Source organism: Glandiceps talaboti, chromosome 6, assembly GCF_964340395.1.
Source record: "Glandiceps talaboti chromosome 6, keGlaTala1.1, whole genome shotgun sequence".
In the NCBI taxonomy this organism is placed as follows: Eukaryota; Metazoa; Hemichordata; class Enteropneusta; family Spengelidae; genus Glandiceps; species Glandiceps talaboti.
The window spans coordinates 27,644,033-27,661,067 of record NC_135554.1 but is presented as its reverse complement, the minus strand read 5'-3'; the positions used below and the strand labels follow the sequence as shown (position 1 = coordinate 27,661,067).

At 36.0% G+C, this 17,035-nt stretch overlaps 1 protein-coding gene across 2 annotated transcripts in view; it reads right to left on the bottom strand.

Annotated features, from left to right (window-relative positions):
• Window positions 1-5,460: 5,460 nt before the first annotated feature.
• Window positions 5,461-17,035, bottom strand: part of LOC144436170 (uncharacterized) — a 32,109-nt gene continuing 20,534 nt past the window's right edge. For both annotated transcript variants that reach the window (XM_078124878.1, XM_078124879.1), the window contains exons 26-31: window positions 10,021-10,128; window positions 9,594-9,676; window positions 8,481-8,585; window positions 7,645-7,786; window positions 6,755-7,432; window positions 5,461-6,426 (exon numbers count right to left, since the gene is read on the bottom strand). In XM_078124878.1, coding sequence (XP_077981004.1) covers window positions 7,224-7,432; window positions 7,645-7,786; window positions 8,481-8,585; window positions 9,594-9,676; window positions 10,021-10,128 — 647 coding nt within the window. In that variant the 3' untranslated portion in view covers window positions 5,461-6,426; window positions 6,755-7,223. The remainder of the gene's footprint in view (window positions 6,427-6,754; window positions 7,433-7,644; window positions 7,787-8,480; window positions 8,586-9,593; window positions 9,677-10,020; window positions 10,129-17,035) is intronic.

Genomic DNA, 17,035 nt, shown 5'->3' with positions numbered 1-17,035 from the left:
CGTTCACCAATATATTATAATATTTCAAATAAAGATCTGCGTGGCCGTACACAGCATTAATCTGGCAACGCTTTTTCCCTCCTATGACTTGCATTACGCGTCCAGTTTGTATATTCTAGACTGTCTTTTTGAATTGTCAAACCAAACTGGGACCCACTGACATCAGCTTAAGTCCAATTTTAAAGTGACACAGTCTATATCTTAGGTCCCATTTTCGAGTACAGACTGAAAAAAAATGCGAATTTACAATGAACACTTAAAACTTTCCCAATATCCTTTGCAGCAAAATGGCGGATTTAAATTCAGCTCAACATGCCCGTTTAGCTCAACCTCAAATGTCCAAAAACTGATATGTTCGATTTTGTTTGTAAAATCCATATACATATATTAATGAAAGTGTCCTAGTTAAATGATTGAAAGGCATACTTATGGTCGGATGGACCTTTTCCTTTGAAGAGGTACAAATGAGACTGGTGTCATCTCACCCATGCCATCGTGTTTAGGGTATCCATTAAAGTGGGCATTTGGATACATTGCAAAAAGATGCACACAAAAAGTGTAAAAAGTTTGTTATTGTACGTACAATAACAAACATTTTACATATTGTTTAATGTTTTGCCGTTTATTGAGATGTGAACATGTACTTGGTATATGTTATTTCACATTATTTTTTCAAGTAGAAAAACATGGTGAAGCTGTTTTATCAAATACAAATCCAAAATAAATACCAAATTCTCATCCATATGGCCACTTTAAAGTCATATTTACCAATAGACCTTCCCAAAATTTGCCATGGTGGCGCTCTACTTCCTGTCTGTGGTGACACTCTACTTCCTGTCTGTGTGCACTTTAGGGTATACATGGTATAGGTTACTCGGTTAATCACAGAGCACTGCTGCTTTCCTTGATGTCTGAACAATACGAAAAACATCCCTGATTTACACTTCTACAAAATACCGGGACATAACGGTACTATGAGGTGGTGATACCCCCAATTTGAGCGAGGGCGCCGTATTCTCACTTTCCTGTTTTTAGTCTGGAAATGGCTAGCTACTTTATAGAATTGTAAGAAAGAAGGACAAATCTTACTCACATGTATTTTGTAAGATATCTTTGTTATATTTGATTTTGATGTTTGCTCCTGTAAGGATTGTTATGGAAACTTTCATTGGAAATAACCGAACCCAATAGACTCATGCGGGTTGCAGGGTTGATGAAGATATCTTTTGTTGGTCCCCTTAGCATAACGAATTGTAGCTGAGATCGATAAATCAGTAATTCGCGCCGGCTGATATTTGTGAAGCTGGAGGTAGCCAAATTAATGTACACATGAAGCATTCAATCCTTCTTTCGAATCTGGCGTTTGTGGAATATATTGGAACCTCAAAAAACCACAACTTAATATACTGTTATTTTATTACAGTATACAAAATGTTTTTGTGAAAATAATTAATCCTTGCTGGCATATTTCTTGAGAGCTAACATTGTGGTTTGACACATCAAATTTGTTGGGGGATTAAAAACACTAGTTAGGGAGCCTTCAGTAATTCAAAGGAAGGGATCGGGGAAATTAGGGGGCACGGTTCTCGTGGAGTGTGACATTTTACTTTGACCCATTGTATAATCTAACTTTGTATTATTTGATCCTGGTTTCCTACCCACATGTATATGAAAATGGTAAAATAACACTTGTTTCTGTAATCACGCAAGTCATTCTTTATCTCGCGGTGAGTGGACGTGCGGGATCACAGAAACAAGTGTTATTTTATATTGGCCCTTTCATACACATTTGGCTAAAACACGTCAATATTATCCATATTGTCGACATTTTATTGTATTCTGAAAGAAACATTCTGATACATGTCTCGGGGAACAAGTGCCTGTGATCCTACCTCTGCCACTGGCCATGGCATGGGTCACATGTTTCACAGCTGCCAGATCCTGCCACTGCCACCGTTGTAATGTAAAATCAGAACATATCAATCGAATCGTTGTTGAAAACCATCCAACCAATCAGTAGGTATATAGTTGTACGTCACAGGAGTGAAGGGTGAACAGTGTGATATTGGTGATAATGTGTGTGGTGGAGTGGAGCCGGGAGTGGAGCTGTTCACATTGGTCTCAACCCGGGGTCTCAACAGAAACGTTTCTTTCAATACAACTGCACAGTAACTGGTTAAATACAGGAGCCGCTGACATCCTCTACGGGTCGCCGATTGAGGGCGCTCGGTAGAACCAGAGTAAAGCCAAAAGAACAGTTAAAATTGATTAGAAAACACCAGCTTTTCAAATCGTTGCTTCATTGTATGACACCTCGTTGGGAAAATATTTTGATAAAGTAAAAAAACAAAGAAGTAAACTTTAACAATAAAGAAAAATAAATATTTGTAAACATACAAAGGCCTTTTTTGTGTCCATGTGCTATGATGTTTCATTCCTACACCTCTGTGTTGTTTATCAGCGTGACACACATTTGTTCTGGAAATTGACGTATGGACGTCGGATATCGATTCTCTACGTACCTTTGGAGGATTATATTTTTATAGTTACTTTTAACCTTTATCTTTATCTTTAGTCTGATATTTTATTATGATTTTCTTAATACAACAAAGTATTGGGGGGATAGCCTTTACCGCTACCTTAAACCATGTCATTGCAAAGTGTTTACTTCGGGGAAGTTTCAGGTTTGAGCAGGCTGTTGTCGTCTCAATTATTAAACTGTTTGACATTCCCGCTTCCTTCAGTTTATAAGTATTTCTAACTGACATCATTTCAGTAGAACCCGATGAAGTAATAGGAGTATCATAATTGGTTACATATTTGGTTCAATCATAATAACAGACAAAGCGGTATGGGATAGGTGTCAAGAGGAAAAGAGAATGGCTCGAGAGTCTTCGGCCCTCAATATTTCATCTCTACAGTGAGGCGTTCTTAAAGATGGATCTCGACATGCTAGTAAACTTAAAATCTTCATGAACAATTTTATTTGGAGGAAGTACATATTCTTCTTTCGGTCCAACAACATGCGATAATACCATGATCTCGGAGCTTTGTTGTTATTTACCAATACGTCGTTCTTTAGTACAAGGAGAAGAAAGACATCAAATATGTTGAAGCTACGAGAGAGAGAGAGAGAGAGAGAGAGAGAGAGAGAGAGAGAGAGAGAGAGAGAGAGAGAGAGAGAGAGAGAGAGAGAGAGAGAGAGTGAGGAAGGGAGAGAGAGAGAGAGAGAGAGAGAGAGAGAGAGAGAGAGAGAGGGGGGGGGGTCATAATGAAAGGCGCCATCTATGTTCGAGTGAACAAGACTGACAGTTTGAAGTCGAAAGCTCCTAGCTTATCAAATTATGCTGTGAACATTGGTTAAAACTTTAGTAATCACCGTCCTCCATTCCAAGATACAACTTCCAATATGCGTCCAACCCTTGTACTCACGATGTAGTGTAAATATGACTCAGTTTGACTGTATAGTACGTATGCACCACATACCCATGGTTTATGTGTGAATTAATATCTCAAAGTCATCCAGCTAAGAAATGTTTATTTTGAACATTTCAACAAATAGTGGTGGTGTGGTGGTGGTGGTGGTGGTGGTGGTGGTGGTGGTGGTGGTGGGAGGGGGTGCCACTAACGCTGTATAACTGTTTGAGATTAGTTAAAAGATAGGTCAGCAATGCGAATGTGAGGCACTGCTAATTTGGTGTTCGTCTGTATGTTATTATGCAAAGCTATCACGATACGGCAGGTAGTCAATCATATCTGGACTATTCTCATTTCGTGTTACTGCCATTTCGAAACTACCATTGTGTTTCATTGTCAGTTGTGTGAGGTATTCTCAAGTTAATGCTTTCATTTATAATTTAGAATTGTTGGATTTCTGTTAATTTCTCGGTTTGTATGTTATCCTTGCTATTTCTGTGGGGTTTTGAGGACAGCACTGGTAAATTCAACTTTCAGATTATTTTGTGTTTTATATGCCACTATTGGTGGTGTCGAAAATAATTACTATAGATATCCACTTGCTCACTTCACTTGTGTAAACCCTTTTGGTTCATGAGTACAATATTCACACGATTGCATCGAAATTGTGCAGTATTGTAGTGGTTCGGTGCAATATCAAGATGTTGCTCTGGTATGATGCAATATCTGGATATTGAACTGGACAGGTAAGATACAATGATAAGACAATGTTTTACACGTGAAAAAAACACGCATTGAATATCTAATCAAAACTTACATAAAACACAGAATGTGACATGTGCTACTTTTAATAATTATGGCTCATAGATGAAATAATTGTAGCATTAGGTTTTCGTTTTGACCTTTTCATTTTGTGCTTTTTATTCTTCTAGGATTTTTACTCAAAACTAACTTAAATGCAAAACCAGGAACAATAAAAGTCTTAATACAAAAACCAATGGTGCGACTGTTACTTAAAATGTAGATCTTGCTTACATCAGTCACAAATATAGCCACAAATATAGCTTTAAAGTAGTTTTTATTTCGTGAGGGTAGTTTTTTAATCATAATCATGGGAGTAGTTTTTATTTCATGGGAGTAGTTTGTTTTTACCATGGGAGAAATGTTTTTGTTTTAGTTTTTTTAGTTTTACCATGGGAGTAGTTTTTTTTACCATGGGAGTAATTTTTATTTCATGGTAGTAGTTTTTTATCATGGGAGTGCTAGTTGTTTTTTTTACCATGGGAGTACTAGTTTTTTTCCCATGAGAGTACTTTTTTACCACGGGAATAGTTTTTTTTACCATGGGAGAAATGTTTTTTTTTAGTTTTACCATGGGAGTAGTTGGGTTTTTTTGCCATGGGAGTAGTATTTTTTACCATTGGAGTAGTATTTTTTACCATGGAATAGTTTTGTTTTGCCATAGGAGTAGTTTTTATTTCATGGGAATAGCTTCTTTCACCATCATGGGAGTATTTCTTTACCACGAGAGTAGTTTTATTTTTACCATGGGAGTAGTTCTTTACCACGAGAGTAGTTTTTTTTCACCATGGGAGTAGTTTTTTTTCACCATGGGAGTAGTTTATTTAGAAGCTGATAAATGGAGAGACTATTTTATCAGACAAAACGCTATACAGATTTCAATCATTGAAGTAGGACACTTTCATCAATATATAGTATGTGAATTTTACAAACAAAATTGAACATATCAAAGTTTTTGGACATTTGACGCGTTAAATGTGCATGTTAAGCTAATTGAAACCCACCATTTTGCTACAAAGGATCTTGGGAAAGTTTTAATCGTGTTCAGTGTAAATTCGCATTTTTGCACTGTCTGTACTCGAAAACGGGACCTAAGTTACAAAATGTGTCACTTTAAAATTGGACTAAAGCTGATGTCAGTGGGTCCCAGTTTGGTTTGACAATTCAGAAAAAGTCTAGAATACACAAACTGGACGCGTAATGCAAGTCATACCGAAGGGAAAAAGCGTTGCCAGATTAATGCTTTGTACGACCACGCAGATCTTTATTTGAAATATAATAATACATTGGTGAACGAAAGAGCAGAACATGAAGTTAAAATACATAGCAGACCCTGAATGGTAATTGCCGAAAAGGGTCGAAATTCAACAAAAAGCACATAGCCGCCCAGGAAAAACCAGAAGTAAAACCCGAAATACAAAGGGGAAAAAAGTCTGGAAACCTGTACCCGAATGCAATGCTACATGTGCTACAAAAAGTCGGATATCTTTTCACATTGTGACATTGAATTAAACCAAGAGATTGACTAATAATACAATACTGCAGTAATTGCCAAACTTCGAATTATTTACAACACAACATATTGAAAATATATGCAACACTGGCAATGTTATGCAGCAGAAAATTCATACACTGCGCCGTATTGCACATCTTACTGTGCAATGCTTGCCTCCCATATCAAACGAACGGGTTTCACTTTATTTGCTACTTAAGAATAGGAAATAAATAGTGTTGTGTCATACAGTTTTCAAAAGCAATAATGTTTGAAATTTAAATGGCACGTTTGTGCACTGAAGAGGGTACTATCCGTTGAAGGCTAATGAGGCAAGACGTACATTTGGGGAATACTTAAGATAAATTAGTTTACTTTTAGATGTAAGACATCAACAAATACATAGAAGAAGAAGGAGAGATAATATATTCATATACGATTCAACACTAGCAGCATTATCGCCATGGCGACCATGACATTAAAATGTACAAAGGGATCTGATTGTTTGAGCTCGGGCTCTAAATCTACTGGTAACACAGATTTATCATAATGGAATCTTAGACGCTGTAAGAGTCTATATACAATGTCTGGTCTACAGGAGGCTAAGTTGACTCTTTCCTCTTGGTCTCCAGGGATATTGTACAACTGTACTACTTCATGCTCATCGTTTATCCGTCCATAACCAACCTCAGGAGGTTCAATCCATGAAGCTTGCCCTACATAACAAGAATATGACAAGATCATTTACAATGTGTCTTTCAAAAATCACTAAAGGCAGGATCGGAGTGAATCAGCAAAATGTTGACACACACGCATAGATACATGAACATACATACATACATACATACATACATACATACATACATACATACATACATACATACATACATACATACACGCAAATTCATCATTCCTTGTTTTATCCTGCAGTTAATTTTTGCTCGCCATTAGTATTAACGGATATAATACAAGATTACAATAATGAAACATGAAATTTGTTTTGAATTATAATACAAAAAATGGTAACAGTAGAACTGCATATACCTTTGATTGACAGGATACAAAACTTAACAGTTCATCACTCGAAATAAATCGGTTGTTTCCTTTCAGTTACACTATAGATTTGCCTCTTTTCAGGTTTGGTTACTAAAATATTGTCTTCTAGAGACTGTAACAGACCAAGCCTGTAGATCGTCTATCTTCATCCTGGCGCACTTTCCTCACATGACGTGTCATTGGTAAAAATAATCACGTGACTCTTCTATCGTCCAACCTACAGGACAATTAGACGCGCCAAGCACCTGGGTTGTGCCAGGTTTGGATTATTGCAGCAGCACTTACCTTCACTATATCCCACAGATGTTTGACGTACCAGATCCTATACTTACCAATATACTTACCCCGTACAGAAGGCTATATTGATATTCTTCCGAGGTGGTCAAAAGATTCCTGGCGATACCTCGAGGGCAAGGGAATACATTCCATTTGAGTGAATGAATGAATGAGTGAGTGACTAAGTGAGTAAGTAAGTAAGTAAGTAAGTAAGTAAGTAAGAGAGAGAGAGTGAGAGAGTAATCGAGGGAAAGAGTGTGTATGCACTTGGGTGTACATATTTACCATCACCACAATACTGCGAAGTGTAATTGTCCCTTGTTCCTATCCAATACCAGTTGGATGGATAACCCTCAGCAATCAATTCATCACAGGAATCTTTAATGGACCCTTGAATCAAAGGTAACACATTAGATTATCAATACCTTCAAATGAACATAACAAGCCTGCGTGCGTGCGCGTGTGATGGTCATACATGCAAATTTTAATTTCCAAATAACTGTACAAGAGGGTTCTTCCAATAACCAAAAAATGAAGCATATTAAGCAAAAGGTAACGAGTAAAATGCCATGTTTCTAAATAATATCTCTGAGACAGTTTACCTTTAAAACACCCACTAAGGTCTACCGCCAAACAAATACCATTTTCCCAGTCAACCGGATAAAATCGAATATATCTTGCCGTTAGAGGTCGCTCTAATTGATACTCGTGAGTCTGCATGGGGTAAGGATTGGCGTAAAGTACCTGTAAAACAATATACAACAATTTACATCCCTGTACAAACGACAGTAGGATAATGTCTTCCCTTCTTTCTGTTGTCAGCAAGTTCGCATGTATATCTTACATCACGTGATGCATAACTTACTTTCCAAGTTTATTACTTCTTGTATTCGTTACTTAGGTTTGGATTGATTAAACATTTCGATTTATGTTGAGCTATATATTCATGTAGTACATGTAGTACACAAATATGAAAACAAGTTTACATTGCTACACACATCGTGTTTTAATTATATTCATGGATTTCATACATTTATACATACAAAATAGAGAAAAAAGGAATGGAATATCCCTGTCGACACCAATTTTAATACCTACCTACAAACATACACATATACGTATGCACACACACGCACACACACACACACGCGCGCGCGCGCGCATGCACAAATACATACATACGTATACACATCCACACGTACATGTGTGCGCGCGCACCCGCATATATGTGTGTATGTGTGTGTATGCGTGTGTGTATGTGTGTATGCGTGTGTGTATATGTGTGTATGTATGTATGTATGCATGTATGTGTATGTATGTGTGTGTGTGTGTGTGTGTGTGTTAAAGTCATCATGTTATCACTGCCAATCAGGTTTATATTATATTTTTGCTATACATTATACACATGACAATAATACTTCATGTTTTAATTGGTTACCTTTTCCTGTCCTCTTTCTGAGTACCACGTAAAATCCTTTCCATTTTCACTGTAGCTCAGTTTGTACTCTGTAACTCGATCTTCGAGACCTCCAAAGGTCTCAATCTGAAATCACAATTCAGAAACATAGATATATCAAAGAAAGATATGATTATGACACATTACTGATGGTATATGATGTTGAATATTGTCTAGAAAGTTCATAACCAGTGTTTCTAATAGGACAAAAAACATTGATCCACATGCACATGGCATGGCAAACACGACGATGTGTCCCGAGGCTGGGGGATACTCCTCATATCTGACTATACGTATATGTGCCGCCATTTAGGGAGTGTGTCTTCTATTCCTTTGTCTAAAACGGAGTCTGGTTTTTCGAGTTGAAAAGTTAAAAATGGGGATCAACTCTACATTTTCGATTTTGCTTGGTTTAAAATGGGGTCCATTGTCCTTTACATTTATAATGGGGTCACCGTCTGGGGATTGGTGGTATTGTCCCTACCAGAGCTGTCCACTGGTACCAACCCGGAATAAGGAAGAGTCAAGTAAGTCCTTGAGTCCTATAACGCAAACCATTCACTCGTGCAAAGTCGTTAAAAGTTTTGAATATTGTATATGTTTGTAAATATACAATTAATTTATTCATAGAGTCGCTAACACTCTCGAATATATACGTGTTGTGGGAATATAGACTAGATATAACGATGCCCCATAAACGAAAGACAAAATATCAATCTGACTCGTCACTAGGAGAGTCATAACGTTATCAAAAAGCCCAATTACAATTTTCCGTGAAGTTATGCTTGTTGAAAAGGTGCATAGCCCACTTTCTAATGTATCGATGGTACTGCTGTGTAGAGCCTCGTAAGACTAGTTGAACTCGTATAAACAGAAAGATTCTCAGACCACTATAGAAAATACGAGTCACAAGACAGTATGGATATACGGTCGCCACTATTCATTCGCTTCTCTGGTCAGTAAATTGGATACTGATCGATTACTAGGCTACTTTTAACGATTCAGCAAGAACATTAAACAAATCACAAATAACGACAATTATTGTGTAAACAAACGGTGGTTCCCGTTCGAGCTGCTGTGGATATTAACACTTACATGTGTTACTAATGTAACAGCTGGTAATTCAAGCTGTAACCATGGCTCTGGATCAACAGTAGTATTGGCTGGAGACCAACATTCTGAAAATCAACATGACGACATACTTTAACTGTTAAAAACTGAATACAATATATTGATTCATCATAAAGCAAACGAAATAAAGTTAAAGGTTGAGTATTTACCAAGTGTGATTTAGGAATTGAAACTCTACAACTTGTGAAATCTATTTTAAAACTTACTCATGCCTGGTACATTGACGCATAATCTCACAATACTGTAAGATTTGTCGGTCCCCTGATGTCCATAACTAACATATATAGGACTTCCTGGATCAAATAGAGGGTCATCAATCGAAAGCTCATTATTATAGATAACATAACTGAAAAGGGGATTTCTCGTCGGATAGCATCACTATGCACCCTACCTCTGTGATTCCTAGCATGGACTGGGGAATGATCTTCATCTCTGAAAGTTGAAGCGGAGAGCTCAGGAACTATGCTTTCATTGGACATTTTAAATACACTTGCATCGCCTATGGTAAAGAAAACAATACAAGTCACGTATTGAGAGTTCAACGACTGACGGAAAAGTCACTAGTGTGGGACTGGTATATCATGTAGTGTAATGTCTATGCAAAGTTGATACGACAAGAAGAATTGAACTGCGTAATCCCTCTTAAACAGTTGTAATTTGTTAAATCCGGCGTTTTGTCCATCAATTATAACGTTTTTCATCCATCATTTCTGATGTAGCAGATAGTACCTAGGTAGTGTAAACCATCACTTCTGATGTAGTAGATAGTACCTTGGTAATATAAATCATCATTTCAGATGTAGCAGATAGTACCTAGGTAGTGTAAATCATCACTTCTGATGTAGTAGATAGTACCTTGGTAATATAAATCATCATTTCAGATGTAGCAGATAGTACCTAGGTAGTGTAAACCATCACTTCTGATGTAGTAGATAGTACCTTGGTAATATAAATCATCATTTCAGATGTAGCAGATAGTACCTAGGTAGTGTAAATCATCACTTCTGATGTAGTAGATAGTACCTTGGTAATATAAATCATCATTTCAGATGTAGCAGATAGTACCTAGGTAGTGTAAACCATCACTTCTGATGTAGTAGATAGTACCTTGGTAATATAAATCATCATTTCAGATGTAGTAGATAGTACCTAGGTAGTGTAAATCATCACTTCTGATGTAGTAGATAGTACCTAGGTAGTATAAATCATCATTTCAGATGTAGTAGATAGTACCTTGGTAATATAAATCATCATTTCAGATGTAGTAGATAGTACCTAGGTAGTGTAAATCATCATTCCTGATGTAGTAGATAGTACCTAGGTAGTATAAATCATCATTCCTGATGTAGCAGATAGTACCTAGGTAGTATAAATCATCATTCCTGATGTAGCAGATAGTACCTAGGTAGTGTAAACCATCACTTCTGATGTAGCAGATAGTACCTAGGTAGTGTAAACCATCACTTCTGATGTAGTAGATAGTACCTAGGTAGTATAAATCATCATTTCAGATGTAGCAGATAGTACCTAGGTAGTGTAAATCATCATTTCAGATGTAGCAGATAGTACCTAGGTAATATAAATCATCATTTCAGATGTAGCAGATAGTACCTAGGTAATATAAATCATCATTTCAGATGTAGCAGATAGTACCTAGGTAGTATAAATCATCATTTCAGATGTAGCAGATAGTACCTAGGTAGTGAAAACCATCACTTCTGATGTAGTAGATAGTACCTTGGTAATATAAATCATCATTTCAGATGTAGCAGATAGTACCTAGGTAATATAAATCATCATTCCTGATGTAGCAGATAGTACCTAGGTAGTATAAATCATCATTCCTGATGTAGCAGATAGTACCTAGGTAGTGTAAATCATCATTTCAGATGTAGCAGATAGTACCTTGGTAATATAAATCATCATTTCAGATGTAGCAGATAGTACCTAGGTAGTGTAAATCATCATTTCAGATGTAGTAGATAGTACCTTGGTAATATAAATCATCATTTCAGATGTAGTAGATAGTACCTTGGTAATATAAATCATCACTTCTGATGTAGCAGATAGTACCTAGGTAGTGTAAACCATCACTTCTGATGTAGTAGATAGTACCTTGGTAATATAAATCATCACTTCTGATGTAGCAGATAGTACCTAGGTAGTGTAAACCATCACTTCTGATGTAGTAGATAGTACCTTGGTAGTGTAAACCATCACTTCTGATGTAGTAGATAGTACCTTGGTAATATAAATCATCACTTCTGATGTAGTAGATAGTACCTTGGTAATATAAATCATCATTTCAGATGTAGTAGATAGTACCTTGGTAATATAAATCATCATTTCTGATGTAGTAGATAGTACCTTGGTAGTGTAAATCATCATTTCAGATGTAGCAGATAGTACCTAGGTAGTGTAAATCATCACTTCTGATGTAGTAGATAGTACCTTGGTAATATAAATCATCACTTCTGATGTAGCAGATAGTACCTAGGTAGTGTAAACCATCACTTCTGATGTAGCAGATAGTACCTAGGTAGTGTAAATCATCACTTCTGATGTAGCAGATAGTACCTAGGTAGTATAAATCATCATTTCAGATGTAGCAGATAGTACCTAGGTAGTATAAACCATCACTTCTGATGTAGTAGATAGTACCTTGGTAATATAAATCATCATTTCAGATGTAGTAGATAGTACCTTGGTAATATAAATCATCATTTCAGATGTAGTAGATAGTACCTTGGTAATATAAATCATCATTTCAGATGTAGTAGATAGTACCTAGGTAGTATAAATCATCACTTCTGATGTAGTAGATAGTACCTTGGTAATATAAATCATCATTTCAGATGTAGTAGATAGTACCTAGGTAATATAAATCATCATTTCAGATGTAGTAGATAGTACCTAGGTAATATAAATCATCACTTCTGATGTAGTAGATAGTACCTTGGTAATATAAATCATCATTTCAGATGTAGTAGATAGTACCTAGGTAGTATAAATCATCATTTCAGATGTAGTAGATAGTACCTAGGTAGTGTAAACCATCACTTCTGATGTAGTAGATAGTACCTAGGTAGTGTAAACCATCACTTCTGATGTAGTAGATAGTACCTTGGTAATATAAATCATCATTTCAGATGTAGCAGATAGTACCTAGGTAGTGTAAATCATCATTTCAGATGTAGCAGATAGTACCTTGGTAATATAAATCATCACTTCTGATGTAGCAGATAGTACCTAGGTAGTGTAAATCATCACTTCTGATGTAGTAGATAGTACCTAGGTAATATAAATCATCATTTCAGATGTAGTAGATAGTACCTAGGTAGTGTAAATCATCATTTCAGATGTAGCAGATAGTACCTAGGTAATATAAATCATCATTTCAGATGTAGTAGATAGTACCTAGGTAATATAAATCATCATTTCAGATGTAGCAGATAGTACCTAGGTAGTGTAAACCATCACTTCTGATGTAGTAGATAGTACCTAGGTAGTGTAAATCATCACTTCTGATGTAGTAGATAGTACCTTGGTAATATAAATCATCATTTCAGATGTAGTAGATAGTACCTTGGTAGTATAAATCATCATTTCAGATGTAGTAGATAGTACCTAGGTAGTGTAAATCATCACTTCTGATGTAGTAGATAGTACCTTGGTAGTGTAAACCATCACTTCAGATGTAGCAGATAGTACCTAGGTAGTGTAAATCATCATTTCAGATGTAGTAGATAGTACCTTGGTAATATAAATCATCACTTCTGATGTAGCAGATAGTACCTAGGTAGTGTAAATCATCACTTCTGATGTAGTAGATAGTACCTAGGTAATATAAATCATCATTTCAGATGTAGCAGATAGTACCTTGGTAATATAAATCATCACTTCTGATGTAGCAGATAGTACCTAGGTAGTGTAAATCATCACTTCTGATGTAGTAGATAGTACCTTGGTAATATAAATCATCACTTCTGATGTAGTAGATAGTACCTTGGTAATATAAATCATCATTTCAGATGTAGTAGATAGTACCTAGGTAGTGTAAACCATCATTTCAGATGTAGCAGATAGTACCTAGGTAGTGTAAATCATCATTTCAGATGTAGTAGATAGTACCTTGGTAGTATAAATCATCATTTCAGATGTAGTAGATAGTACCTAGGTAGTGTAAACCATCATTTCAGATGTAGCAGATAGTACCTAGGTAGTGTAAACCATCATTTCAGATGTAGCAGATAGTACCTAGGTAGTGTAAATCATCATTTCAGATGTAGTAGATAGTACCTAGGTAGTGTAAATCATCATTTCAGATGTAGTAGATAGTACCTAGGTAGTATAAATCATCATTTCTGATGTAGTAGATAGTACCTTGGTAATATAAATCATCACTTCTGATGTAGTAGATAGTACCTTGGTAATATAAACCATCATTTCTGATGTAGTAGATAGTACCTAGGTAGTATAAATCATCACTTCTGATGTAGTAGATAGTACCTTGGTAATATAAATCATCATTTCAGATGTAGTAGATAGTACCTAGGTAATATAAATCATCACTTCTGATGTAGTAGATAGTACCTAGGTAATATAAATCATCACTTCTGATGTAGTAGATAGTACCTAGGTAGTATAAACCATCACTCCAGATGTAGTAGATAGTACCTTGGTAATATAAATCATCATTTCAGATGTAGTAGATAGTACCTAGGTAGTATAAATCATCACTTCTGATGTAGTAGATAGTACCTTGGTAGTGTAAACCATCACTTCTGATGTAGTAGATAGTACCTTGGTAATATAAATCATCATTTCAGATGTAGCAGATAGTACCTAGGTAGTGTAAACCATCACTTCTGATGTAGTAGATAGTACCTTGGTAATGTAAACCATCACTTCTGATGTAGTAGATAGTACCTTGGTAGTGTAAACCATCACTTCTGATGTAGTAGATAGTACCTTGGTAATATAAATCATCACTTCTGATGTAGTAGATAGTACCTTGGTAATATAAATCATCATTTCAGATGTAGTAGATAGTACCTAGGTAGTGTAAACCATCACTTCTGATGTAGTAGATAGTACCTTGGTAATATAAACCATCACTTCAGATGTAGCAGATAGTACCTAGGTAGTGTAAACCATCACTTCTGATGTAGTAGATAGTACCTTGGTAATATAAACCATCACTTCAGATGTAGCAGATAGTACCTAGGTAGTGTAAACCATCACTTCTGATGTAGTAGATAGTACCTTGGTAATATAAACCATCACTTCTGATGTAGTAGATAGTACCTAGGTAGTGTAAACCATCACTTCTGATGTAGTAGATAGTACCTTGGTAATATAAATCATCATTTCAGATGTAGCAGATAGTACCTAGGTAGTGTAAACCATCACTTCTGATGTAGTAGATAGTACCTTGGTAATATAAATCATCATTTCTGATGTAGTAGATAGTACCTAGGTAGTGTAAACCATCACTTCTGATGTAGCAGATAGTACCTAGGTAGTGTAAACCATCACTTCTGATGTAGTAGATAGTACCTAGGTAGTATAAATCATCATTTCAGATGTAGTAGATAGTACCTTGGTAATATAAATCATCATTTCAGATGTAGTAGATAGTACCTTGGTAATATAAATCATCATTTCAGATGTAGCAGATAGTACCTTGGTAATATAAATCATCATTTCTGATGTAGTAGATAGTACCTTGGTAATATAAATCATCATTTCAGATGTAGCAGATAGTACCTTGGTAATATAAATCATCATTTCAGATGTAGCAGATAGTACCTAGGTAGTGTAAACCATCACTTCTGATGTAGTAGATAGTACCTTGGTAATATAAATCATCATTTCTGATGTAGTAGATAGTACCTAGGTAGTGTAAACCATCACTTCTGATGTAGTAGATAGTACCTTGGTAGTGTAAACCATCACTTCAGATGTAGTAGATAGTACCTAGGTAGTGTAAACCATCACTTCTGATGTAGCAGATAGTACCTTGGTAGTGTAAACCATCACTTCAGATGTAGTAGATAGTACCTAGGTAGTGTAAACCATCACTTCTGATGTAGCAGATAGTACCTTGGTAGTGTAAATCATCATTTCAGATGTAGTAGATAGTACCTTGGTAATATAAATCATCATTTCTGATGTAGTAGATAGTACCTAGGTAGTGTAAACCATCACTTCAGATGTAGTAGATAGTACCTAGGTAGTGTAAACCATCACTTCAGATGTAGTAGATAGTACCTAGGTAGTGTAAACCATCACTTCTGATGTAGCAGATAGTACCTAGGTAGTGTAAACCATCACTTCTGATGTAGTAGATAGTACCTTGGTAATATAAATCATCATTTCAGATGTAGTAGATAGTACCTTGGTAATATAAATCATCATTTCAGATGTAGCAGATAGTACCTAGGTAATATAAATCATCATTTCAGATGTAGTAGATAGTACCTAGGTAGTATAAATCATCACTTCTGATGTAGCAGATAGTACCTAGGTAGTGTAAACCATCACTTCTGATGTAGTAGATAGTACCTAGGTAGTGTAAACCATCACTCCTGATGTAGCAGATAGTACCTTGGTAATATAAACCATCACTTCTGATGTAGTAGATAGTACCTAGGTAGTGTAAACCATCACTCCTGATGTAGCAGATAGTACCTTGGTAATATAAATCATCATTTCAGATGTAGTAGATAGTACCTTGGTAGTATAAATCATCATTTCAGATGTAGTAGATAGTACCTTGGTAGTGTAAACCATCACTTCTGATGTAGTAGATAGTACCTTGGTAATATAAACCATCACTTCTGATGTAGTAGATAGTACCTTGGTAATATAAATCATCATTTCTGATGTAGTAGATAGTACCTAGGTAGTGTAAACCATCACTTCTGATGTAGTAGATAGTACCTTGGTAATATAAATCATCATTTCAGATGTAGCAGATAGTACCTAGGTAGTGTAAACCATCACTTCTGATGTAGTAGATAGTACCTAGGTAGTGTAAACCATCACTTCTGATGTAGTAGATAGTACCTAGGTAGTGTAAACCATCACTCCTGATGTAGCAGATAGTACCTAGGTAGTGTAAATCATCATTTCTGATGTAGCAGATAGTACCTAGGTAATATAAATCATCACTTCTGATGTAGCAGATAGTACCTAGGTAGTGTAAATCATCATTTCTGATGTAGCAGATAGTACCTAGGTAGTGTAAACCATCACTTCTGATGTAGCAGATAGTACCTAGGTAATATAAATCATCACTTCTGATGTAGCAGATAGTACCTAGGTAGTGTAAATCATCATTTCTGATGTAGCAGATAGTACCTAGGTAGTGTAAACCATCACTTCTGATGTAGTAGATAGTA